This window comes from Lissotriton vulgaris, chromosome 2_1, assembly GCF_964263255.1.
Source record: "Lissotriton vulgaris chromosome 2_1, aLisVul1.2, whole genome shotgun sequence".
Classification (NCBI taxonomy): Eukaryota; Metazoa; Chordata; class Amphibia; order Caudata; family Salamandridae; genus Lissotriton; species Lissotriton vulgaris.
In genome coordinates this window covers 1,143,367,869-1,143,395,245 of record NC_141687.1, presented here as the reverse complement: position 1 = coordinate 1,143,395,245, position 27,377 = coordinate 1,143,367,869, and the positions used below count along the sequence as shown (strand labels likewise).

Here is a 27,377-nt window from a genome sequence, read left to right as displayed (position 1 = left end):
AGTCTCCAGTGACAAGTAGAACAGAAAGGGAACCAAACTGGCCTGTGGAGAATCTTCTAAAGTGGAGTTGAAACATTCCAAAACCACCCAGTCGCCAAAGGTTTCAGCAATGAAAGAAAAGCGCTAGCACAAACAGCCTCTTCAATCCAAAACCGAAGATACTGCAGAAGACAAACTCTCAGATCCAGCCTCAACTAGGAAAGGCAATACATAGTACATGAGGGTGAAGGAAATCTGACAGACGGAACCTTTGCTGAAGAAGAGATCAACACTCAACTTTGAATAAAATTAAACATTGAGAGAGATGCCAGAGGCTCAAAGCCAAAGTGAAAGCATTCTTTTGACAAAATGAGTTTGATGAATCCTGAAAGGCATAAAAGATCCCTAGTCTTTCTCCTGTAGGGAAAGTTCCCCAGTATTGGATTATTCATAAATAGACATGCTTGAATCATTCCTAGTCATCGAAGTGGGATTTCCACAGTACTATAATAAAGCAATGTGTATCACTACAATAGATAGAATGGCAATGAACCACAGGTTTTATAGCCTTTCTATGTCCTTTAAAAAAAAAGCACCAAACTACAAGCTTTAGCCAATCGGGCAACAGTACGCTCTAGAATACTCCCAAGAGAGGGTGAGTCTCTCAGATTCTCTAAAGCGTGTCGTGTGATAGCAAACTCCTGTGACACTTGGGGTGGAAAAAAAGGCTCCATTCGGATGACCTACATAAGGAATGCATATATTCCCTCTATCTGGAGCATAGGGAAAGAGACTGCAAAAAAGCTAATAACTAAGGATTTTCCTTTATCTGAGGAGGATAATGAATAGTGTTCTTCACAGATTTCAACTTCCCTCAAAAGAGACCGATCGATGGAAACAGTCTCCTCAGAGCGACCTTCGTTGGCTATAAAGTCTAAACATACCATTTTTAGGCATGTAAAGATGCATGAGGGCCTTCTTTCCTCAAAAAAGGAGTGGATTACCTCAGAAAAGGTTGATTCCAAACCTACCACTCCTTCCCTAAAGGAAGCACATCCCAAACGTGCTTCATAGTCTATCAAAAGCGTTATTGTTAGACTTGGCATTTTTTGGCGTTTTTCCCCTGAGTTTTTGCTTTCTGCTCTCCCAGTTTTGACTGTTTTTGCTTCCGTAGTGTTTCTGCGCACTTTTTGCACTGCTGATCAGTGGAAAGGTGCAAGTGCTCCTGTGGTAAAATATGTTCTGGATTGGTGTTTCCATGATTGGCTGTTTGGTTTTCTTGTCAGCCCCTAGTAAAGTGCCTGGAGTGTGCCAGGGCATCAACTGTTACGGGTGGGCCTGCAGCAAGGATTGTGCCACCCACGTGAGTAGCCCGGAAAAGGTACCTCAGACCTGGCATTGCAGAGTCTGCGCAGTGTTTGTAACTGTCATATCAACTTGGCCAGTGCACACACAGGCCAGTCCCTAACCTTCCATTTTCTTACATGTCAGGCACCCCTAAGGTAGGCCCAAAGTAACCCTGTGTACAGGGTGCAGTGTATGTGAAAGGTAGGACATGCCCTGGTGTGTGTGTGGCATGTCCTGATAGTTTTTCACTATTTACCCATAGGAAAGAATGGGAATTTTGTTTATAACCTCTTATAAACATAACTGGCCCTGGGAACTAGGTTGGAAAATAAAGTTTAGTATGCCTAAACTCAGATTTTAAAGATGCATCTTTTAGTGAAGGTGATATTTACATTCTGCGTTTGAAAATACCACGTTTAGAAAGTAGGTAATTTCTTGCTCAGTTGTAAGAAAGTGGCTCTGTACATACTGGATCCAAGTAAGGTACAGTGTGCACAGTCTACAGTCCCCAGAGGTTTGGCAGAGGCTAAAGTTAGATATAACCTTACTCTCTAGTGTGGTAGCTTGGTCGAGCAGTAAGGCCGTATCAGAGGACAGTGTAAAGCATTTGTTGTACAAACTCAGTCAGCAAATGGTCTCACACACTCAAGAACTGAACTCTAGGCCAATTGTTTTGTATCAGAAGATATAATTGTTTTATTTTAGATCTAACAAGGTATCAAAATATACTTTCTCAGAATGAGTTACTTTGGTTAAATACTTTTTAAATAGGCAATAGACTTTTGAATGCAATAGTCAATTTCAAACACAATATAACACAATATAACATTGAGTTCAATGGGAATTTCCAGTTAAATGCAATTGATTACTTTTCAGATTACTTTGCTAACCACAGGACTGGATCCAGGATTCAGTCCCGGGACATTTCCTGTAAACAAGTGAGTAAAAGTGTTTTGGTTACAGTAGTGATTTTTAAGGAGTATTAGTGTATTTTAAAAGTTGACACTTCGAAACTTCTTCAGGTGAAATTACCGATGTTATCCTATGGAAGGAAATCCAATTTGCAGGTAAAGTATGTTAACGTTACTTTTGTAATCCAGTGCTGGGCTCCTGGGTTCAGCACTGGGACATCTATATAAAACAGGCAAGTAATTACGTTTTTATCGTTGGGACGATTTTTAGACAATATTTGTAAGTTTAAAAAATCTACACTTTGAAACTTTTTTAGCAAAAAGCAGGCAATGGTATCCTATGGGAGGAAATTCAAGTAACTGGTAAGTACGGTTAAAATTACTTTTCAGGGTCGGTACTGGGCTGATAGATGGAGTACTGAGGTCTCTCCTGATAGCAGGTGAGTAAATCAGAATTCGTTCAGCTGATTTTAGATGAATATTTTAAAGTTTCTAAACTCCAGACTTAAAAGAATTTCCAAGTGAAACTAGTCAATGTTAGCCTATGGAAGAAAAGTGAATTATCGGCTTTTAGGTAAGTACTCGACTGCCAGAGTTAAGGTTCTGGGCATAGACTCTGGGTCTCCCAGGATCAGGTAGGTACATTTGGTACACCCTCAGCGACACAGGAGCAGCCGGGTGCAGAGGTAGTTAGGCCCAATGTTTTCCAATGATAGGCAAGGGGCCTTCGGCTGGTGGCTGCCGGCTAGCAGGCCACGCGGCTGTGGGAGCTGTGCTCCTGGTTACTTGCTCAAGGTACATGGGGAAGTAGGATAGGACAAAGCTTGCACTGCCAGGGGCACTCAGGCGGCCGGGTGCAGGGTGCTTTTGAGCCGTCTGGCTCTCAATGTTGTTCAATTGAGATCTTGAAAAGGGGACAAAGGCTGCAGGCTCGGGGACGGAGATTCTTCAGGAGCGACCAACACTTCGATAGGTAAGTTGGGATCTTGGTGGATAGGTAGGCACCCCGGAGTTGGGCACAGGAGGCCGGGGAGCGCCGGGTGCAGGGGTGTCTTTTGACATCAGGAAATCTTACCCTCTGCTGGTCGAGGTTGGAGGGGTCCCTGGTTCTGAGGCTGCAGGCATCATCTTGGTCGTCAAGGAGGGTCCTTGGGCACTGGATTCCAGGTCAGAAACGCCGGGGGGACGTCCTCAGGGTCTTTGTCCACTCAGGCACAGGTTGGGCTCGGCAGGCAGAGTGTGCTGGATTCGCGCTTCCTGGCTGCCGCCAGGTGTATTGCTGTTTGAGCAGAACCACTGCTCATGGGCGCCCTAGTCTCTAAGAGGGTCAAGGCAGGCAGGTCCTCCGGGGTTCTCAAGGTTGCTGTCCGCAGGATACGCCGGGATTTAGCAGGTTCAAGGATCAACAGGCCGGTAGGGCTGGGGTCAAGTCAGTTGGTGTCGTCCTCTTGAAAGCAGCTGCACGGCAGGTCTCCTTCTTCTTCTTCTTTCTTGTTTCAAAATCGGGATCTGAGGAAGGAAGATTCAGGGTGCCCCTAAATAATAAATTTAGGGGTGTTACAGGTACGGGAAGGCCAGCGACCAATAGGTCCCTGTCCTGGGGTGACAACACCCCCTATTCTGCTCCTCTCCTGTGAGAGGGGGGCAGGAGCCTATCTCTGATTGGGCAGGGCTCCCCATCCTTAAGATGGCCGGAGCCCGGAGTTGTGCTTCACCTCGCCTTCCCCACCTGAGGGGTGGTGTTGGCACAGGCTGGCACACCCCCTTTCCTCACGTAGGGTGTCCCACCAGTCTTCCCGCCAGAGTGGGGGTCAGCACCGGTGGAGGCCAGTTGCTGAGGACAGCAAGTGGCCTGGAGAAGCTCACAAAGGCGGTATGCCTTTGAAGCTTCCCCGTGCCCATCCTTGGGGAGGAGACCTAGCACCTCGCCCAGGATGTGCATTGTTGCAGGCCCAAGAGAGCGGGGTGCTCTCCACCCAGGGGTCCAGCAACATGTCTGCTGAGAGGCAGCCTAGGCAGCCCCTCAGACAAGACATGGATTGTAGGTTAGGTTTCAGGGGGCTTCTCTAAGATGCCCTCTGTAGTGCATTTTACATTAAATCCCACACTGGCATCTGTGTGGGTTTAATGTGCTGAGAAGTTTGATTTCAAACTTGTCAGTCTTCAGTGTAGCCATTATGGTGCTGTGGCATTCGTAATGACAACCTCCCAGCACCATATATTCTTAATGGAATCACTGCACTTACAGTGCCCAGGATTGGCCCTATGAACTGTAGGGGCACAGGGCTCATGCATCTGTGCCCACATCACTTAGCATAGGGCACCCAGCTAGAGGGGTGACTGGTGTATACCAGGGCAGTGGGTTTGTGGGTATGGCACACAGGGATGTGTGCCATGCCGACTCTTTCTTTAGTTCTGCACCAGGACACTCAGCCTGCAAAGGCGGTGTGAGTCAGGGTGCAGGGCCCCTAAGGGTGGCACAATAAGTGCTGCAGCCCTTAGGAGTCTTCTCTGGTCACAATGCCCTGGGTACCTAAGGTACCATTTACCAGGGGCAAGACACGTGGCCAGAGATGCTAGTTGGGTTTTATCCTCAACACAGTTTTAGGGAAGGAAGATAGGCCCTGGGCACCTGATTGGCAGGAGCACAGGGCACACTCAAAGTACATCAGCAGTTCAGCAAAAAGTGGGGTCATACCATGCAAGAAAGATGGCACTTTCTCACATCAGTCATCCCGTGTGCCTCTGATGGATGTGGATTGCCTGTCTGGGTTTTGGATGACAGAAGGCTGGAGAGGCTCCAGATAGTCTAAGGAGGGCCCGGAAAGGGCTGAATAGACCTGGGCTGCAATGGCAGAAGGGGTTGGAGAATTCTTGCACCTTAAAGAGCCTAGTCTGCCTCTGACCATGCCGACTTCACCTCCTGCCAGAAATTCACACCAGAGAAGCCAGAACTGGTTCTGGCTGGGCACAGACACACTGCCTAAAAGATCAAAGGATTTTGGGATATAAATATTGGGGCTCAGACCCCTGGACTGTAGAACTCTTTTGGATCAAGAAGACTGCCAAGAAGAGTTGGAGAAGCTGTGAGGAGGGACTACCACTTTGCTGTGTGCTTTGCTGTGTTGGCCTACAGTGGCTGCTTCTGTCTTGGGCAGTGAAAGGACTGGACTGAACTTTCTGCAATCTACTTTTGTGAGTGTCTCCAAGAGTTTGTGGTAGACCTTGCCCCCTGTTCAAGAAGTGTCAGGAACAGCAGATACTTGAAGCTCTTCTACCCTCGGCACTGGGGACTGTGTGTTTTGTGCTGCGACAGAAGAAAAGCATCTCGACTACGTCTACAAGCCGCTGCTGACTCCGTGTCCTGAAGGCCCCCCAGACGGCACTGCCTGGTCTCACCGACGCCTGCTTGCTCCGCCACTGTGCAGCTGCTCGCACTGCGACCTGTGGGCACCACACTCAGCACCGCCTCGCTTCACGCTGAAGCCTGGGCACTGCAGAGAGCACCGCAGCAACTCTGCACCAGTATTACAGAAAAACGAACTCACTCTAATGTCTTGGTTGAGTGTCTGCTCGCCAGCTTCCACCACCAAACATATTTCTGGACCCTTGGGTCGAGAGCCTGTTGCTCTCTGGGGTTTGAAACAATGCACAACCTAGGGCAAGGTGCCAAGCCTCTTCCCCCACGATGGGCAGGGTGTGTCCACGAAGGGGAAGCTTCAAAGGCTTGCCGCCTTTGTGAGCTACCCCAGCAATTTGCTGCTTCCATCAACTGGCCCACACTGGTTCTGACCCACACTTTTGGCGGGAGAATCTGTGCGACAACCGAGCGAGGAAGGGAGGTGAGCCCACCTTTGCCAACCCTACCCCTCAGGTGGGGGAGGCGAGGTGAAGCACAACTCAGTCCCTGCCATCATGCAGATTGGGGACCCAGCCAACCAGAGATGCCTATACCTCCCCCCTCCCACTGGAGGGTGGCATAATAGGGGGTGTTCCCACCACACGGAATGTACCCATTGGTCCCGACCTTTACCTACCTGTAATGCCCTTAAATCTAGTGCTATGGGGCAACCCCGAACCCTGCCTCCTCAGACAAGAACCGGCCTGAAGAAGAGAAGGACCGAAGAAGCTGTGCTGAACTAAGAAGAGGGCGCCTACTGACTTGGCCGCAGCCCTATCAGCCTGTCCCCACCTCGAACCTGCTGCAGTAAAATACGAATGTGTCCTTTAGCCAGAAGCCGTCTAGAATCCGAAGGACCTTCCACAACCAAGACTTTGTCTCCCTTGAGCACCTGATTTACTCACCCACAGACTCTGACTCCGGCCAAATCCATTAGTCTGCACCCGACGCCCACAGCCCGAGTTCGAGTGGCCCAACACCACAAGGAGTTCTTCCCGGCAATCCTGTCTTGAGATCTGGTGGACTCTGACCTGCCTTCAATCTCCAATCAACGCCTGCAGCCCCTTTCTGGAGGATCCCCCCCACCGCGACCGGAGCTAGTAAGAAAACCTGACGCTTAAAAACACCCCTGCAACCAATGTCCCATGGCCTTGGGTGGCCCAACCGACGGTGTCCCAGCATCCCTAGGCATCCCAACTTACCTCTCCAACCGGTGGTAACCTCCAGAAGATCTTAGTCTCCGAGCCTGCAGTGTTCGTTGCCACTGTAGAATCCCCATTGAAATCATCAGGCCACCTGACTCCATAACAGCTTCCTGCACCCAGCCGCTGCTGTGTTTGTCCCTTGGGTGCTAACTCGGATTCCCCTTTGCCTTGAGCCTAACACCAGGAGCGTTGCTCCCACAACCTTGTGGCCTGCTCGTAAGCAGCCACGAACCGAAGGCCCCTTATCCCCCATTGGATAACATTGGTCCTCAGCACACTGCACCCGGCCACCCTAGTGCTGCTGAGGGTGTTCTGACAGTGCATCCACAACCCCGGGGGAACCCTAGTTGTAACCCCAGAATACCAACTCCCACAAATAAGTACTTACCTGCAAACTATTAACTTCATTTCATTCCATAGGATTGCATTTACTGCTTTTCCTTGAAAATGTGTCTGTGTGGAGTTCGTTTGTATGAAGCATTGAAAATCTGCAAGTGTACTAAAAGTGATTTTTTTTTTTCCTTTTTTCAAGGAAACGTCTGTGTGCTATCTAGGAATATCACACCGATTAGCAAAAATAACTTAAAACGTAATCTAAAAAGTAATGTGCACAGTAATTTGTAAAGTAACTACAAAGTAATTTTGAACTGTTGACGTACCTGTAATTCAGCCAACTGCATTTGAACCTGCATTCAACTATTAATCGCTCCATAAGATTTTGCAATTATTTTCACTTACCTGCACCAGACTTGGCTCTGTTCAAGAAATAAAATAACAGAATTTCTTTTTTTATATTGGTCAGAGTTCAGTCTTTTTGATTGTGTGACATAATTTGCTGCCTGAATGTACAACGTAAGCTTAGTGCTACCCTCTGATATAGCCTTACTGCTTGCCTGCACTACCATAAATAGAGAGTAAGGTGCTATCTAATTTTACCTGTCTTATCTTTGTTGTTCCACTGGACTCTGTGCACACTATACCTAATTTTGGTATAGTATATACAGAGCCAGCTCCCTACAAGAAGGATTCCAACTTGTACTGCTGTCCCTATGGTAGTACACTACCCATGCTGCTTTCACAAGTTATATCATGATACATCTTTTTGTTTCCTTCCAGGGGATACTCCTCTATAGTCATAAGCAGTGAATTATCCCCACCCATGTGCGGGACCCCGTAGCTTATAACAATATATATATATATATAACTATGCAGCCCTATAAAATCCATACTAAAAAAGGGACAAACATCCAGAAAATAACTCGGCCATACTTGCATAGTAATACATTACTTAAGAAAACTTGTAATAGGGACCATACACCCAAATAGCTTCATACAAGAATTTCTTTATTTTCCAGAACAAGGAAAAAACACACGTATTTGAAGGCAGTTTGGCACATAGGCTGCATAGGAATTACTGTCTTGGAACAGAAAAGAAAACTGGCACCTCGCCTTTAAGACTTCCAAGAAACTAGGTACTTTGCCTTTAGGAACCTCAGAGTGCCCTATGCTCCAAGCATGCACCACAGGTGACAGGTCAGTTCTTTTTTCAGGCTTCTTCTGTGAGGATCCTGGAGCTTGAGCTCAACAGTTTGACTTTTTAGTCAGAAATTGTTATTTTTCTTGATGTTTAACATTTCTCCTGTGCTGGAAGAAGATTTTCCTTCTTTTTCTGACAGAAACTTGTCATCTTTTTCTGTCAAAATGCCAGCTCTCTTCAGAAAGTGTCCATCTTGTGGAAAAAAGATGGCATGGTCAGATCCACACTCTGTGTGTATCGCCTGTCTTCCTTCTTCTTATAAGGTAGACTCTAGTTATCACTGCCAGTAGTTTTCTTCAACAACACACCGTGATAGAGAGAGGATTCTGCTTCAGGCGGTGATGGAGAGGAAAAACACGTCCAGAAAGTGGTCTTTGGGATCAAGAGCCCTCCTCTCATAAGAAGCATCGACACCTTCTGCAGTCTGCCTCTACAACATCGAGAAAAAGGAAGATTCCAGCTTGTTCGCCGTCAGTGTCGCAGCCACCGTCGAAGAAAAGGCCTGAACAGTCTCCGACGTCGAGACGGCGTAAGCCTCCGTCGTCGAGAAAGGCCTCGACGTCAAAGGGTCCTGCTTCTGAACTGAGGTATGGCCAAGATGTGGGTCTATCGACGTCGAAACATGTATCGTCGTCTAGAGCCCCATCGACGTTGAGACACTCTCCGTCACCTCACTGTAGGTCGACGTCGAGAAGCTTGCTGGCGTCGAAGAGACTTGAATACTGGTCGACTTCGAAGGTAAGACACCATTCGACGTCTAGATCACCACGACGTCGACATCGTTCGTCGAAGTCACCACGACGTCGGCGTCGTTTGACGTCTAAGTCACCTCGACGTCATTCGAGGTCAAGATCACCGCGACGTCATGCCAGGTCGACGTTGAGGTCTCCTGTGAAGATGTCGAAATCTGCACAGCCCTGGACTCCTACAGGGCATCATCATGGTTCGACGTCGAGGGAGGGACAGTTGTCGACGTAGAGGCCATCGACGTCGAGGGACAAAGAACATGCTGGGGTCTCGTTCTCCCTCAAGATCTTCGTCACCTGAACTTAATATTGTACATATTTCACCGGAGGTCTCTCCGGAAATTGATGAATAATCTAGGCAGAAGAAAGCTAGGTCTATCAGCAGAATTGGGTCGGACTATTCCTGTACCTACTCTCCTTCCTGCCGGTCAAAATCTCAAATTCGAACGCCTCGGAGATCTCCACGAAGATCAAGGACACCGACTGTGGAAACTTCAAGAAGAAGAACTCCACCAAGATCACGTTCTCTGCGATCCCGTCGGAGACATTCAAGGGACAGATCTAGATTTTTTCATTATTCTTCAAGGAGGAGTCCTCGAAGGCCTCGCACTTGGTCTACCTAGTCTACCAAGTCCTCTCGGAGAGATTACTCTCATACTTGTACTTCTACACCTCCATCACGAGTTTCACCTGTGGACGATCTCACTACCTTCAATTAGGTGTTATGTTGAGCGAAAAAATTAAATAGAACGATGTCGGCCCCTACTGTATCCACCACGGTAATATTTGAGACCCTACATCACCGTTCCTCAGCAAGACTATTGCTTCCACTTGTTCCTGACATTATTGATCTTGCCACTCAGACTTTTCTAACTCCTGCAAGAGCGGGGTCTGTGCCTTCACGAATAGCTAAGAAATATAAGGCCCCTGATCAGGAACCATTATTTCTTTGCTCAGATCGGCCCCCAGATTCTATCATTGTGGCAGATGCTAGGAAAACTCAGTCATCAATGTCTTCATCCTCCACTCCTCCAGATAAAGACATCAAAGTGATGGATTCCATGGGCAGAAAAATTTGCAACACATCGGCCTCTTTTATGAAGGTTTCTAGTGCCTCTGCTTTATTGGGAAGATAATTCCCTGGGTTGTTTTGTAGACAAGCTTCCTAAAGAAGATCAGCAAGATTTTCGAGAGATCTTAAAGGAAGGAGGTCTTGTCGCTAATCAAGTAATTTGGCTGCTCACGGATACGCTCATGGTATCTGTTCAAGACTGGCTGCAGGGCTACGATTAACAGGCCTTAAACCGGAAGTACAGCGAAAGATCACTAACTTGCCGTTTAATGGTTCTTCTCTCTTCGGTCCTCATGCAGAAGAGGAGATGACAAAACTGAATTGGACACATTTAAGGCGGTAGGTCTGGAGAAGAAGAAAGACTTTCGCAAATGTTTTTGTTCCAATGAGAAACGCCAATTCCAACAAAAAGGTCAATCGAACCAGTGGTAGTCGCAAGGTCAACAGCAGCAGCAAAGGTCTAATTTCCAACAGAGACGTCCAGGGAGGGGAAGAGGCAACAATAGACAACAGGCCTCTACCTCAAAACAGCCAGCGAAACAATGAGCAGTTACTTCCTCTAAACGTGTTGTCCACTCCGTTAGGAGGAAGTATCGTTGGTTTTCTGGAGGAGTGGCGATATATAGCAAACGACAAGTGGGTGCTAAATATTGTAGAAAATGGATATCTGCTACGTTTCAAGGCTCCTCCTCCTTCCATTCCTCCGAGGGAACTCGGTTCGTGTCATCCCATACTTCAAAAAGAGGTACGCAGTCTTCTGGTAAAAGAAGCCATAGAACGTGTCCAATTCATCAGACGCCAGGGCATATACTCTAGTTATTTCCTGGTCGAGAAAAAGGGTCCGTCTGTGGAGTGCAGGCCTATTCTGGATCTTCGCATCTTAAACAGATACATAAGAAAGGAAAAGTTCCGGATGCTGGCTCTATACCTGATCTTCCCCCATTTACATCAAGGAGACTGGATGTGCTCCATAAATTTCAAGGACGCTTATTTCCACATTCCAGTGTCCAGGAAACATTGAAAGTTTCTCCGTTTTTCAAGTGGCTCGGCATCATTATCAGTTTCGAGTTCTGCCATTTTGACTCCAGTCAGCACCAAGAACGTTTTCAAAGTGCATGGCAGTGGTGGCGGCTATTCTGCGCAAACAAGGAATTTTCATTTACCCATACATCGACGACTGGCTTCTGAAGAGCTCCACTCCATCTCTGCTTCAGTCGCATCTGTCTTACAGTCTTCACATTCTGAACAACCTGGGTCTACGAGTCAATTTCAAGAAATCGATTCTCAACCCCACTCAGAACATTCACTATTTGGGATCGTCACTAGACACCGTGGAAGGAAGCGTGTGTCCTTCGGAGGAGAGGTTCATATCTATCAGAAAGAAGTCTCAGGAGCTTCTTCAGACTCTCCACCCTACGGTCAGACAAGTGTCCTCTATCCTGGGGTCCATGACCTCGTGCATCTTCATTGTCCCCAATGCGAGATTGCACATGCGTCCTCTTCAGCAGGCTCTGGAGGACCAGTGGGCGCAGGCTTCAGGGAAGTGGGAGGATCGGATTGCACTTCCCCAGTCTGCCAAGGACTCTATCAGGTGGTGGACAAAGAGATCGAATCTTCTGCAAGGGGTTCCTTTTCACCAAGAGACTCCAACACAAACTATCAAGACAGACGCCTCACTGCAGGGCTGGGGTACCCATATGGATCACCTCCAAGTGCAAAGTCGGTGGTCGGAAACAGAAATGGGTTACCATATCAACTTCGTGGAACTGAGAGCGGTCCTGCTAGCTCTCAAATCCTTCTTTCCGTCTCTGAAATCCAATTCCCTCTTGGTTCAGACATACAACACCACGACAATGTTTTACCTGAACAAGCAGGGAGGCACCATATCCAGAATTCTGTCTCAGGAGGCGCAAACAATTTGGAAGTGGTTACTGGCGAGACATCTGACCATCAAGGCAGTTCACGTCCCCGGTGCCCTAAATGGTTCAGGCGGACTTCCTCAGCAGAGACTTTGTAGAGGCGCACGACTTGGTGCTCAACAACGACATTGCTCATGGCATTTTTCAACGCTGGGGTTTTCCTGACATAGACTTGTTCGCAGACGCAACAAACGCCAAATGCCCGGTCTACGCATCCAGATTCCCCCAACTAGGTTCAAGCTGGAATGCGCTGCTGATAAGCTGGTCCCAGAGCTTGCTCTATGCCTTTCCCCCACTGCCTCTCATTCCAGTGGTGATCACCAAATTCTACAAGACCAACTCCAGAATGATACTAACAGCTCCGGAGTGGCTGCGCCAGTGGTGGTACCCGGACCTTCTACAGCTCTCCGAAATTCCACCCCAGAGGTGGCCTTGCCGTCGTCAGGACCTGCTGTCCAAGAGCCAAGGGAGAGTATTCCATCCCTGCCTTCCTTCGCTGCGGCTGACAGCATGGCTCCTAAAGTCTTGCAGTATGGGCACTTTGACTTACCTGATGACTGTATGAACAACCTCAAGGAAGCTAAAAGGCCTTCCACTAAAGCCTCCTACGCTTTCAAATGGAAGCGTTTCTACATCTGGTGTTTGAATAATGGACATGACCCAGTCTCAGAACAGGAACAGGTCATATTGCCATATTTGTTCTATCTGGCTAAGTCGGGGCTGCAATTTTCCTCCATCAAGGTACACTTAGCAGCCATCGCAGCGTACAGAAAATCGCCTACACAGGGTTCTTTCTTTAAGATGCCAGTGGTGAAGGATTTTTTAGAAGGATTAACAAAGGTGGATCCACCAGTTTGAGCGCCTTCTCCTCCGTGGGAGCTCAATGTGGTCTTGACCAAACTGATGGGAACACCTTTTGAACTAATACATAAGTCTTCTTTGCAGCACTTATCTTGGAAAGTGGCCTTCTTGGTCGCAATTACCTCTGTTCGTAGAGTGAGCGAATTGCAAGCTCTGTGCTGTAAGGAACCCTACACAGTATTTCATGCACATAGGGTGGTTCTTAGAACTCACCCTAGTTTTCTGCCAAAGGTGGTGTCAGAGTTCCACATCAATCCGGGAATCACGTTACCCACTTTCTTTCCCAATCCCTCTACGCCCCCTGAAAGGGCCTTACATTCTTTAGACCTTAAGAGGGTGTTAAAGTTCTATCTAGCTAAAACTAAAGGTATTATAAAGACAGACAGGTTATTTGTCAATTATGGTCCCATTAATATGTGCTTAGCAGCCTCTAAACGGTCCATCTCAAGATGGATACTTTCCTGTATTTCCTTGGCCTGTATTTCCTTGGCCTATCAGTTAGCTAATAAAGTTCTTCAAGTAAGGCCTAGAGCGCTCGAACAGCCAGGTCTTCAGCTTCTTCCTGAAGGAGAGGTGGTCTTGGGTCAGGCGCAGGTCGGTCGGGAGGGAGTTCCAGGTCTTGGCGGCCAGGTAGGAGAAGGACCTTCCTCCTGTAGTCGCTCTTCGGATGCGGGGGACGGCGGCGAGGGCGTGGTTGGCTGATCGGAGGTGGCGTTTGGGTGCGTAGAAGTTGATCCGGCTGTTGAGGTAGCTCGGGCCTTGGTCGTGTAGGGCTTTGTGTGCGTGGGTGAGGAGGCGGAAGGTGATTCTTTTGTTGACGGGGAGCCAGTGAAGGTCTCTCAGATGTCCGGTGATGTGGCTGGTTCGTGGGATGTCGAGGATGAGTCTGGCTGAGGCGTTCTGGATCCCCTGGAGTCTCTTCTGGAGCTTGGCGGTGGTACCGGCGTAGAGGGCGTTGCCGTAGTCCAGTCGGCTGGTGAAGAGGGCCTGGGTGACGGTCTTCCTGGTCTCGGTGGGGATCCACCGGAAAATCTTCCGTAGCATGCGTAGGATGTTGAAGCACGCCGAGGAGACGTTGTTGACTTGAATGGTCATGGAGAGGGAGGAGTCCAGGATGAAGCCCAGGTTGCGTGCATGGTCTGTCGGTTTGGGTGCGGTGCCCAGGGCGGGGGGCCACCAGGAGTCGTCCCAGGCGGAGGGGGAAGAGCCCAGGATGAGGACCTCCGTCTTGTCAGAGTTCAGTTTTAGGCGGCTGGTCGTCATCCACTCGGCTACCTCTCTCATTCCTTCTTGCAGGTTGGCTCTGGCGGAGGCGGGGTCGTTGGTCAGGGAAAGGATCAGCTGGGTGTCGTCGGCGTAGGAGATTATGCTGAGGTTGTGTTTGCGTACGATGGCCGCGAGGGGGCTCATGTAGACGTTGAAGAGAGTGGGGCTCAGAGATGATCCTTGAGGGACGCCGCAGATGACTTCGGAGGCCTCTGACTTGTACGGTGGTAGGCGGACTCTCTGTGTTCTTCCGTCGAGGAAGGAGATGATCCATTCCAGCGCCTTGTCCTGGATTCCGATGTTGCTGAGGCGCTGTACTAGGGTGCGGTGGCAGACCGTGTCGAAGGCCGCGGAGAGGTCTAGGAGGATGAGGGCTGCTGTTTCTCCATTGTCCATCAGGGCTCGGATGTCATCAGTGGCGGCGATGAGGGCGGTCTCGGTGCTGTGATTGGCTCGGAAGCCGGACTGTGAGGGGTCGAGGGATCCGTTCGTCTCGAGGAAGGCGGCCATCTGCTTGTTGACGGTCTTCTCGATGACTTTGGCTGGAAACGGGAGGAGCGAGATGGGGCGGTAGTTCTTGAGTTCGGTGGGGTCCGCTGTTGGTTTCTTGAGTAGAGCGCTGAGTTCGGCGTGTTTCCAGCTCTCAGGGAAGGTGGCGGTGTCGGAGGATGTGTTGATGATGTCTCGCAGGTGGGGTGCGATGACAGCGTCGGCCTTGTTGAAGACGTGGTGAGGGCAGGGGTCGGTCGGTGATCCGGAGTGGATGGAGTTCATCGTGCGGATGGTGTCTTCGGTGCTGATCGGGGTCCAGGCGTGGAGGGTGGTGGTGGGGGGTGGTTGTTCGGTCATGATGTGCGTTGGATGGTTGTTGAAGCTGTTGTGTATGTCCGCGATCTTGTTGTGGAAGTATGAAGCGAGGGAGTTGCAGAGGTCTTGCGATGGGGTGATGTCGTTGTTTCCTGCGCTGGGGTTGGAGAGCTCTTTCACGATGTTGAAGAGTTCCTTGCAGTTGTGTGCGTTGTTGTCCAGCCGTTCCTTGAATGCTGTTTTCTTGGCGGCGCGGATCAGCTGGTGGTGCTTCCGGGTGGCAAGCTTGAAGGAGGTCCTGTTGTCCGGTGTAGGTTCCCTTCTCCAGACTTTCTCGAGGGCTCCGCAGTTCTTCTTGGAGCTCTTGAGTTCGTCGGTGAACCAAGGGGCTTTCTTGCTGCCGGGTCTGCTGGGCGGGGTCCTCAGCGGGGCGAGCTCGTCCGCGCAGATGGTGATCCACTTCGTGAGGTTGTCGGCGGCCTGGCTGGGGTCCGCTGAGCTGGCAGGAGGGTGCTGGCTCAGGGAGGTGGCGAGCTGGTCTGCTGTGACCTTGTTCCAGCTTCTGCGGGCGGCCTGTTGCTGGTGGTGGTGGGTCGTCGTTCTCTTGAAGGTGAAGTGGACGCAGCTGTGGTCCGTCCATTGAAGCTCTGTGGCGTGGCTGAAGTCGATGTCTGTGCTGGATGAGAAGACTGCGTCGAGTGTGTGTCCGGCGAGGTGGGTGGGGGTGGACACCAGTTGCTTGAGTCCCAGGTTGGCGAGGTTGTCCAGTAGGGTGGTGGTGTTGCGGTCGTTGTTGTTCTCCAGGTGGAAGTTGAGGTCCCCCAGGAGGATGTAGTCAGAGGAGGGGAGGGCAAGCGGGCTGACGAAGTCGGCGATGTCCTCGCTGAATTGTGTGCGTGGTCCAGGGGGTCGGTAGATCAGGGTGCCTCTGAGGGTGGTGTTCGGGTTGGTGTGGATCTGGAAGTGCAGGTGTTCGGCGGTGGTCAGGGTTTTGTCGGTGCTGGTCGTGAGACGGATGGTGTTCTTGTGGATGATGGCGATGCCTCCTCCCATCTGGTTGGCGTTGCGGTCCCTCCGGACGATCTTGTAGCCCTCTGGGATAGCGATGGCGATGTCGGGCGCTGAGGAGGCGTTCATCCAGGTCTCAGTGAGGAAGGCGACGTCAGGGGCTGTGGCGTCTAGGAGGTTCCAGAGTTCGATGGCGTGTCTGTGGACGGAGCGGGTGTTGAGCAGGATGCACTTGAGGTGGGTGCTGCTGGTGTTCGACTTGGCGGGTGCTGGTGCGGGGCAGGTCCGGATGCAGGTGAACTTGCAGGCGTGGCAGCTGAAAGGTCCGTGGGTGCGTCGTGGAGTGGCTTGATGGCATTCTGGGAGTCGGCCGGAGTTGAGAGCGATGAGGGTGGCGGCGGAGTACGTCAGGCGGGTCGGTCGGGGTCCTTGGGGGCCAGGGGTCCTGGCGCTGGTCGCGTTCCGGTCGCGGACGGGCGCAGACGGGCTTACCGTCAAAGTCATAAGGACCCCGCCCGCCTCCCCGGTCTAGCAATGTTTAGTACTGGTTTCAAGTGGTATTTTATACGCCTTTACAAAAAGAACTGACCTAACTGTCACCTGTGGTGCATGCTGGGAGCATAGGGCTCTCTGAGGTTCTTAAAGGCAAAGTACCTCGATTCTTGGAAGTCTTAAAGGCGAGGTGCCAGTTTTCTTTTCTGTCCCAAGAAAGTAATTCCTATCCAGCCTATGGGCCAAACTGCCTTCAAATACTTGTTTTTTTCCTTGTTCTGGAAAATAAAGAAATTTTTGTATGAAGCCATTTGGGTGTATGGTCTCTATTACAAGTTTTCTTAAGTAATGTATTACTATGCAAGTATGGCTGAGTTATTTTCTGGCTGTTTGTCCCTTTTTTAGTTTGGATTTTATATGGCTGCATAGTAATTTTTTATATGTATATATATATATATATATATGTATATATATATATGTATATATATTGTTATAAGCTCCGGGGTCCCGCACATCGGCGGGGATAATTCACTGCTTATGACTTTAATGAGTATACCTCTGGAGGGGAACCAGGATTACAGGTAAGTAACTTATCCTAACTGTTGAAGGCTTGTTCCCATTCGATGGTGTGCTTCTAGAATTAAGCTACCCTAGAATGCTTATTTCTTCCCAATTCCTAGCCCTTCTGCAGGCAAAAAATGGATTACTAGGAGTTTCTTTGGAAAGTGAATCGCCTGAGCTGGAGAAACATGTTAGGGCTTACAATTAAGGGTCCCTGTGCATGCTCATTTCAAATAATGACTCATTTAACGCTTTTCTGTGAATTTGTTGATCCCAGGAACACATTTTAGAGCCTTGTTTTAAAGTTTCTGGATTACACAAGACGCTTTTCCCCTCACTAGCGCAGTGATTTCACCGGAGACCAGTGTCTCTCTGCTCACATCTTCGGTCCTTGATGGTCCCACTTTATCTGATTTTCCTCCCCTGTCTCTCTCTTCCTCACTGGACTTTCTCACTCAACTAAAATCTGGTTCCCCTCATGATCCTTGTCCCGCAAAATGTCTCGGAAAAGTAGCTCCTGCTATCAACTCCCTGGTAAATCCGGTGCTTAATCTCTCGCTAAGCACGGGAGTGGGTCCCCGGGCCTGGAAGCATGCCCTGATCCTGCCGCGTGTGAAGAAGCCTAATCTGGACCCATTGGTCCATGCCAACTACAGGCCCATCTCCCTCCTCCCGGCACTGGCTAAGGTGGAGGAGAAGCACGTCCACGTCTCTCTCTCCAACTACCTAGAACATAATAACATCTTACATGACACCCAGTCGGGCTTCCTTGCCAACATGAGCACGGAGACCGCGCTGTTAGAAGTCACCGATGCCATTAGAGAGGTATTAGACGCGGGCGGTAAGGCCATGCTTGTAATGTTGGACTTGTCGGCGGCCTTCGACACCGTTCCCTACGGCGGTCTCCTTTTAAGACTCAGAGAGATTGGGCTACGGGGAGCGGTGTTCAGCTGGTTTGAGTCATTTCTGACAGACCGCCGGCAAACGGCCTGGGCCTCACCGTTCTCCGCCGATATGCCGCCACTGGAGGTGGGGGTGCCTCAGGGCTCCATTTTAAGCCCCACCCTCTTTAACATCTATATGGCCCATTTGGCGGCACTGGCGGAGTCGCTTGGTGCCCAGATAGTGTCCTATGCTGATGACACCCAGCTCCTTTTTACTTGCAAGAAGGGTGCCATTTTTGATGGCCTGCGGATCAGAGGCTGTCTGGGCGCGGTCTTCGAATGGTTTAAACATCATAGCCTCAAATGTAACTCTGATAAATCGGAGTTGCTTTTTTTCGGATGCCCACCCGATCCCAGATGGCAGTCTTGGTGGCCCCCAGACATGTATCCCCCGGCGGCTGCGTCCTCCAAGGCCAAGAATCTTGGAGTACAGATTGACGATGGCCTTACTCTGAAGCTCCAGATTCTTGGACTCGCAGGGAAGTGTTTCGGCATTCTGAAAATGCTGAGAAAATTCCTGCCGATCCTCTCCATTGAGCATCGGAAAACTACTGTGCAGGCCCTGATAGGTTTCCGTTTGGACTACGCAAACGTACTCTACCTGGGCCTGCCAGAGTATCTTCTTTCGCGCCTTCAGACAGTGCAGAACTCTGCTGCGAGAGCTATCTATGGTCTCCATCGGAGAACCAGTGCGTCGGAGCTACTTAAAAGACTGCACAGGTTACGTATTAGAAAACGGATTGCTTTTAAGGCGCTCACGCTCGCTTTCTCTCAGGTGCGAAATACATAAGAAAACGTCTGGCTTTCTATTTGCCTACTAGGACACTGAGATCGGCCTCCCTGGCCATGGCATCTGTTCCATCCATTAGACGGGTGAGAATTGGAGGTTGCTCCTTTCGTCACCTGGCACCTCTACTCTGGAATTCCCTGCCCGTATCTTTGAGGAAAAACGGCAAACTACTAGCCTTCAGGAAGGAGCTTAAGTCTTGGCTGTTTGCTCATTACCTCTTTTGTCCGTTCATCTGCCCCTGACCTCTGCATCAGGTTTGTTAAAGCGCCGGGACACTCCTTGGAGTAGCTGAGCGTTATATAAATCCGATTTTAACATTAACACATCCTGCAGACTGGCCCCTTCTTTCTGATGCTCATATCCACCTTCAGTTGATACTGTTTGTGCAGATCTTTGCTGTCTGCTGTACAAGGTAGAGAAAACTTTGGCTTTTTGAGGGAAGAGTATATATTGGCAGTGAAAACTCTTATACTTGCTTACATTTTATGCACTTTGTATTCCTTTTATAAACGTATTCCCAGAGCTTGTCAATGGATGGCTTTCTATTGCATCTAGTTTTGGTTCAATTTTCAGTGTAATGATTTGTGCTTTCATATATGTTTACATTTTTTAAAACATATGCTCTGTTTTTTTATTGTTTATAAAACTGGAATAAACTTAAGATTATATCAAACTTTTCAACTAAGGTGCACAGTGTAACTGTAGAATGTCTCTCGGGTGCAGGTGAAACATTACGAACATTTTATCATTGAATTGGTAGTGGCTCTTTCATGTTGTTGCCCTAAGACAAGTGTTTCCTAGGGGAATCTTTCCATGTTATGCTGGGGTGCTAGCCAACAGCCTTTTTTTATTTTGTTTTGCTTTTTTCTAGTTTGGCAGCTTGGAACAGAAGCTGGCATTGGCTGAGCGCATCCGAGGGCACGTGCTGTCTTTGGCATTACAGATGTACGGCTGCAGGGTTATCCAGAAGGCCCTAGAGTTTATCCCACCGGACCAGCAGGTAATTGTAAGTTTCAACTTTACACTACTTTTTCATGTTCCTATTTTTTGTGTTTTACTAGTGTTTATGTGCCTTCCTTCTGTGTGAATTTTTTTTCTTTCTTGTCTTGTATGTGCTGTCCTCCTATTTTACCCAGATGGTGATTTGCGCCTTTAAATAGTAAATGTGTCCATTTGCTGAGTGAGAGTTGGAAAACTACCATGGTCAAGGCTTTGTTAGTTATAAATTTGAATTTCCACGCAAGCAGATGTCTGGGCAGAGTTTTCTATCTGTTGACTGCCTTGATTTTTATTCACTGCATTTAATAGTTCAGGACATAGGATAGGGGTTGTAAACCATACATCCCTCCTGAGGTTTTTAAATAGAGCTTGTAAACAGTAGCAACAGTTTTATAAAGTAGTGGGAAACTTCAAATATGCGGTAGCAAATTATATTTAGTTTTATTTTTCTTTGTCTGGCACGGATGGATCACACACTTGCCCTCACTGAGAACATTGTTCTGTAATAAGATCTATAGCCTTTACTCAGCAGTCTGAGCCAGGCTCAGATATGTTGTATGGCAAATGGTTTATTTGCTGTACTCTGGAAGTAGACAGAACTTTGTGTGAATGATCATTATGACATCATGTAATTATGTTACTTATTGCATTCACGTTCAGTCTGAAAGGAAAGGTTTTACTCCTATATCATAACATTTAGACTTCTAACTGTGCTGCTTCTGTTTCAAGTTCTAAATGCAGCTCATGCCTTGTTGTTTGTAAATGATGATGCTGGTGGTGCCTCCTTTGTATTTTTCTTCGGTAGAATGAGATGGTGCGGGAGCTAGATGGTCACGTCTTGAAGTGCGTTAAAGATCAAAATGGAAATCATGTGGTGCAGAAGTGCATAGAATGTGTGCAGCCGCAGTCTTTGCAGTTCATCATTGATGCTTTCAAGAGCCAGGTGAGTAGTTGGATGTGAAGGGTGGGGAGGGGTTGGGTGGGTGGGTAGGGCGGGTCGAGGTTAGATCAACAACACCTAGGCAGAGCCCATAGCGTTCCTCTGAGATGCCAGAGTTTTTGCAGGCTTCTTGCTGAGACCAGATTTTGAAGCATGATGCAGTTTTGCAGTAAAGACTATTTGAGGTTTCACATTGCAGTGTCAACAATGACATCAGACCCTTGTTTTGTAACGAAGGCAGGCCTCTGTAAGAGAACTAATCTAAAAAAAAAAAACTTTTTTTTTTTTACTCCAATCTAAGCTAGTCTTGAGTTTAGATGAAAAATGAACTGAAAAAAATCACTCTTCTTTGTCCATATTATATTTTCTGCATATTGAAACCGAAATAAAAATGCAGAAACCAATTGTGAAGAAATGGGATGTATTATATGGTAAGGTTGTGCAACTTCACTGTGTAATACTTACTCAACCGCTTTAGGGACCAGTAGGTTTCGTTTGTCAAACCTTTAACTCCGCTCTGAGCAGCAAGGCTTACACAAAGGTACACTTGTAATAACTTTAAACTGCACCAAAACAATTGAAGAAATGCACTCAAGAAATCTGACACCATTTATTAAAATAGACTGTATTTTAGACACCCCAACTAAAAAGATCCACCAGAAGGAACCAGAGATGAAATTATCAAGGTATACTAAAAGCATTTCACTAAACTGTAAACAAGCACTGACAAATTGAACGAATTTGAAACTAAACGCTTTCACCAAAAAGTGCTAGTTGTATTGTAGTCACTTAGTCAATTTAGGCAACCAAATCCAGTGGGCAGTCAGTCAGGGAGACCAGCTAAGTCCTTAGAATCCGTTAACTCCACAGATAAAGCGGTTCTAGGCACTGTGTCTCCTTAGCAATACATTTCTATGCAAGGTATGAAAAATGCTGAAGATGCACAAGGATGCTGTGGATGTGATGTGGTCTACCGGGGTCTTCCTAAGTCTACTCTGTCCACGAAGGGGGTGAGGCTGTCCTTGTGACAATGTCAACGCCCCTCAAAGTCCCCTCAGTGCTGGTAGAAATACAGTCGCCAGAACGCTACCAGTCGCCTGGTATTGCGGTCACAGCCAAATCATTACCTGGGCGATAACTCTGCTTCTTAGTGACCAAGTTGCACTCTGGCTACTCTTGCGTGCTTAGCAAACTTGCATGCAAGTTTGGGGAACTGGTGTCTAATGCTGCACTGCAACAGTTGGTGGTGGTCTGAAGATTCTGGGCTACCAGCTTGCCCCAGCAAGCTTCTCAGCTGTTGTAGCCTTGTGCTGTGAACAGGAGGTTAGCCAACTGACACTTGAAATCTCTTTACTTTGGCTTGGCACTGGAGACTTTTTTCACGAGCAGGCTACCTCTTCTTTGCTAGCCACCAAGTTTAGCAGGTGCAGTTTACACCAGTACAGTCTCTCTTTGCTGGTTCCAGGGTGCGGTAGAGCAGTCCTGTACTTCTTCCAGGCCAGGTTGAGATGTGAGTTCTGGGTGCCTGGGGTGGCATATTTATGCTCAGAAAATGCCCGTAGGGTAGAATGCGGTTGGAAGCCAATGGGCTTCCAGGCTCCCTCCCTCCTGATGACCACTTCCTGGGAGGTGTGGCATTTGGCTACCCCAAGGTGCATCATTCAGCCCACTCTCAGCATAGCAGAACCTTTCTCTCTGCTTCGAGAGCTCCCTAGCCCAACCCAGAGGTGTGGCTACCAAGGGGGCTACACACCCCTGAAAACCTGGTTTGACAACAGGTTTCCCCCCTCCTTCCCAGCTGCTAGCTAGTCTGCCTGAACAATAGGGCTACTCTTCTCCCAAATGTTCCCCATTTGCTCCTCAGACATCTTCTGCTTTAAAGGTGGCCTTTTGGGACAACACCTGTGGCTTCCTCCTCTCTCCAGTGAAGCCCCTCTTGTCTGCTTTTCTGGCAGTTAGCATGTCTCCCTAGGAGGGCAGAAAGCTGTCTCAGGCTCCTGGTGTAACAGTTAAGGACAAAGGAGATTTAAGGCAACAAAGTGGCAACTTTGTTGAAGTTGCACATTGCTACTTTTTGCAATATTTTGGCTTTAAAATCAGATCGGACTTAATGTAGTAAGTTGTTTGACACCTTGAATTATCAACTTTAGTCCCAACTGTAGAAATCTGGCTCTGTATATACTATGCCAAATGAAGTTAAAAAAAAGGAGAAATCTTCATAGAAAACCTAGTTGCTGCTAAAGATCTTAACTTCTTGGTCGATAAAAGATACCGTCTACGATGATGCCGAGCATTCAGTTGACGCCCACTTACTCGGGTATGCCGTCAAATGGCATCACCGTTAGCAGCCAAGGAGTCCATAAAAAAAATGGGAGAACATGTTTTTTCACGTTTAAGGGTGACATATGTGCCTCCAGTACAATTATTCCTTCATCTGGGGCAAACATCCACTGAGACCTCTTACGTTTTAATGAGGCCTTTGTGGACACCCTGTTGGGGCATGTGCCAAACCTTGCTCTGGTCCCCCAGTCCACTGCTAGATTACACAATCTCACTGCCCTGCCCCTGGTAACCCTGCATTTTTATCACAGCACCCCTCCCCGAAAATCTTGATTGTGCAAACAAGATTAACCCCAACATATTCCCAAAGTAAAAATGGGTGGAACTTTTTGAAGGAGTGTCTACTTATCCAGCAGCCTGGCCCTTCGATCTGTATATGCCAACTGCCTCCTGAGATGCTACCACCACACCCTGGGGAAGGCTCAAGTCCTCCTTGTGTGCCAGAAGATCTCCAACCTGTTCTTGCCCAGGCTATACAAGATGGTTGTGACGTGCCAAAGTTCACAATTCATTGTGGCTTGGACACCTCCAATTTCATCTGGCAGGCCATAGGCACCTGTTGCTGCAGTCTAATGGTTTTTCAAGCAGCGTCCAGTCATTTGTCATGGGCATGCCTTTTGATGGTACTCTCCTGATTAGGGGATATTGAGAGGCTGACCATGCTTGAAGTAGGACATGGATGTTATTCTTGCTGCTTTCCGGGTGCCCAAGAAGGATGTAGGCCTTCCTTCCTATTTTAGATGTTTGCCCTCTAAATGCCTTCTTCCGGAAGGAATAATTCAAAATGTTTGCACTGGCCCCGGTCTTGTCTAACCTTGAACCTGGAGAGTGTATGATGAAGTTGACCTGCATGTCTGCTATTTCCATACACCGGTCCTGCAGGACTATCAGCGCTACTTGTGGGAAAGGAGCATTTTCAGTTCACTGCGCTCCCATTTGGTCTACAAAAGTGCACCTCGTGTTCACAAAAATGATGGCAGTGGTCGCACCATACCTTCAGAAGTAAGGGATGCCAGTCTTCCACTACCTGGATGACTGGCTGGCTATTGAAGGCATGCTCACCCCAGGTAGTAGTTTACCACCTTCAGATTATGTTAAACGCCCTGTCATCTTTGGGGTTCACTACCAATGTGCCCAGTTACGACTGACTCCTTCTCAGACTCTCCCCTACATCTGTTCCATTCTGGACACTGTTTTGTGCCTTTCCTCTGTAAAAGTGCTCAAGACATTCAGGCTATGATCCCTATCTTTCAGCCTCAGTCTTGCATTTCAGTGAGGTCGACTCTGAGACTGCTTGGATTGATGCCCTTCTGCATCCTGCTGGAGGAGCACTCGAGGTGGTTTACACAGGCTCTGCAGTGGGATCTAAAGTCTCATTGTGCACAACATCAAGGGGACCACTCCAACCACATTCAGAATAGAGGAGACTGAAAAAATATGCTGAGGTTGTTACTGGACCACGATAAGATCAGCGGCAGACTCCTCTCTCCCCCACCCAGAGTGTATAGCATCTGGGTTGGGTTAGCTCTCTGGGAGAGGTGGAGTTCAAAGGCCTCTGGTCTCAGGCAGAGACCGATCTCAATATCAACCTTCTGGTGCTGTGGGCCACCCGCTTGGCATTGAAAGCCTTCTTTCTATCCATCAAGAGACTTGTACATATGCTCACGAACAGCACAACTGCTATGTGGTACAGCAACAAACAGGGCAGAGTGGGATCACAGACGCTGTGCCTGGAGGCCATGTGGCTCTGGAAGTGGCTGGACTACCTGGAAATTTTCCTGGTGGTGAATCACCTGTAAGAAAGTGGCTCTGTTTATACTGGACCCAAGTAAGGTACAATGTGCACAGAGTCCACAGTCCCCAGAGGTTTGGCAGAGGCTAAAGTTAGATATAACCTTACTCTCTAAAGTGGTACCTTGGACGAGCAGTAAGACTGTATCAGAGGACAGGGTAAAGCATTTGTTGTACACAATGTCAGCAAATGTTCTCACACACTCAAGAACTGAACTCTATTCCAATGTTTTGTATACAAATATACAGTTGGTTCGAGGCATGTGGGCTGCTGAATTCATATCTGTGCATAGATCGCCGCCTAGTGTTGGGTCCAGATGATTGCAAATTGTTGTCCTGGAAGAGTCTTCGAAGTATCACGAGATAGGTGCTCCTCCCCTGGACTACAGTGCGCATGGGCATCCTCTCCATCCTCAGATTGTTTTTTTCCCGCCATTGGGTTTGGATGTACTTTCTTAACTCAAGTTCGGAATCAATATAAAAAACTTTTTCACAAGGCCAAAAGGCCTTCAGGGCGTCGGTATTGTCTTTTCGTTCGGTGCAGCGTACTTGTTCCAGTTCTTCGAGCTGGACGTCGAAGGCTGCTTGCCTTTTTCGACACCAAAGGCCCCATCAACGATAGACGATGGAACGGAGCCCGTTCAAACGATGCCCCGTTTGCAACTCTAAATACCCTCACATCGATGTGCACCCGGTGTGCAATAAATGCCTATCTCCAGACCACGACGAGGCCAGCTGCATGGCCTGTTCTCGGTTCAGGTCAAAGAAAACACTTCGGCTTCGACGTGCCGCGAGACAGTCGGCGCAGAAAACAGCACCCGACCCGGAGAACATCTTCGAAGCAGACGAGGGCGTCGTTTAGGAAGATCCTGAACAACAATCGGATCCTGCATCGGAGCAGAACTCTAACTATGATGAAGACGAAGAAGACTACGTCCATGATGAAGACGTCGTCGAGGTAGGAGACGACGCACAGGCCATCGGAGCCGTCGATGACTCAAGCGATGAGCAAGGCCCAACCGCAGTTGCGGGGGCCGATGACACTGTACTGTCAAAGGCTCAGGTCGAGGCATCGCCGGAAGGCCTTAGCCAAGATCTTCAACTACCTTCTATAGCCCCGCGTCAAGGCCCGGCTAAGAATAAATCTAAGGAGCCATCGGTCGATCAACCACAGTCAACGGTGAAACCGAAACCGACAGACACAAAACCGAAACCGAAACTGCTAAAGACAGTCCTCGGATCGACTACTTCGGATTCATCGGACCCAATCAAATTGAAGTGTCATCGACCCTTCGGGGTCACAAGGGGGTGTCGGCCCGAAGATTGGGGCGCCGAAGCCTGTAACTAAGGTCAAGCACGTCCCACTGACGCCATAGACGTCAAAAGATGGCGACACTAACAAGGGACTCAAGGCTCAGAAGACTCTCGATCCGAAGCTTCCAGCCTCCAAACCACTGGTAGTCAAGGCCTTCGAGTCGGAAACCAAAATCGGCTCGAAAGAGCACGTCAAGTCGAAGCAAAAGAGCGTGCCTGCTGAGCACCAAGAGCTCGAGTCGACGCAAGGCCAGAAACAAACTGGTGATAAGACTAAGTCGGTCGGATCGAAGACGGCGACACCCTTGAAGAAGGTCAGTCCGTCTCCAATGCTTACGCCACCGATAAAGTTCGGACTGCCCCCGACCGCACGACCTAAGGCGTTCGAGCCACAACAAAGCATCGAAACGGCCAAAAAGGTGTCACTAGTAAAAAAAGAATCAGCCCATAGAAGAGGACATTGTGTTCCAAGTGCCCTCCTATGATAACCAGTCGAAACTGTTCATCGACTCGGATTCTGGCAGACTCACTATTTATAAAAGAAAGATCCTTCCAGAAAATCCTATGGAGTCATACAAGATCCCACTCAAAAAGAAAAGGGACTCTTCCACCTCACCTGTTCTTTTTGAGCCTGTGGAGTCCTATGGACATGAATATACCTATTCACCCACACGTACTAATGAGGATGTGGGGGAAGGCTACAATGAGGAGGAATTTAATTATCCTATTGACACAGATCAATAGGAGTCTCAACCCTGGACTGACCCTGTTGACCCGGGTGAGCCACACACCACGCCTGACACTCAGTCCTATACGGTCAAAACCTCGCCAACTGAAGATACAGCTGCGTTTAACGCGTTAATTGAAAGGGCAGCAAATAATCATGATGTAGAAATGCACGCTGACCCAGTAGAGGAAGACTTTTTGTTTCACACTTTCTCAACTTCAGAAAGATCAGTAAAGACATTGCCTATGCTGCAGGGTGTCCTTAAACATGCTGGTGACCTTTTCAAAGAAACCACAAGGGCAAGGGTTGTGACCCCAAGAATTGAAAGGAAATACCGGCCTGCGACTGTAGACCCTACGTATATCAAGGGCCAGCTGCCATTGGACTCCTTAGTAGTGGCAAATACGCGTAAGAGAGCGAA

General features: G+C 48.6%; 1 protein-coding gene and 1 non-coding gene across 24 annotated transcripts in view; both read left to right on the top strand.

Annotated features, from left to right (window-relative positions):
- Positions 1 to 27,377, top strand: part of PUM1 (pumilio RNA binding family member 1) — a 1,043,345-nt gene that overhangs the window by 853,198 nt on the left and 162,770 nt on the right. For 20 of the 23 annotated variants that reach the window (XM_086956835.1, XM_086956828.1, XM_086956827.1 and 17 more), the window contains 2 exons: positions 19,717 to 19,851; positions 20,650 to 20,787. In XM_086956835.1, the coding sequence (XP_086812961.1) occupies positions 19,717 to 19,851; positions 20,650 to 20,787 (273 nt within the window). The remainder of the gene's footprint in view (positions 1 to 19,716; positions 19,852 to 20,649; positions 20,788 to 27,377) is intronic. The other 3 variants (XM_086956846.1, XM_086956839.1, XM_086956823.1) reach the window with 1 other exon arrangement.
- LOC147731718 (small nucleolar RNA SNORD103/SNORD85) lies at positions 20,299 to 20,387 on the top strand. Its single transcript, XR_015308892.1, has one exon. It is a non-coding gene; the product is annotated as a small nucleolar RNA SNORD103/SNORD85 (small nucleolar RNA).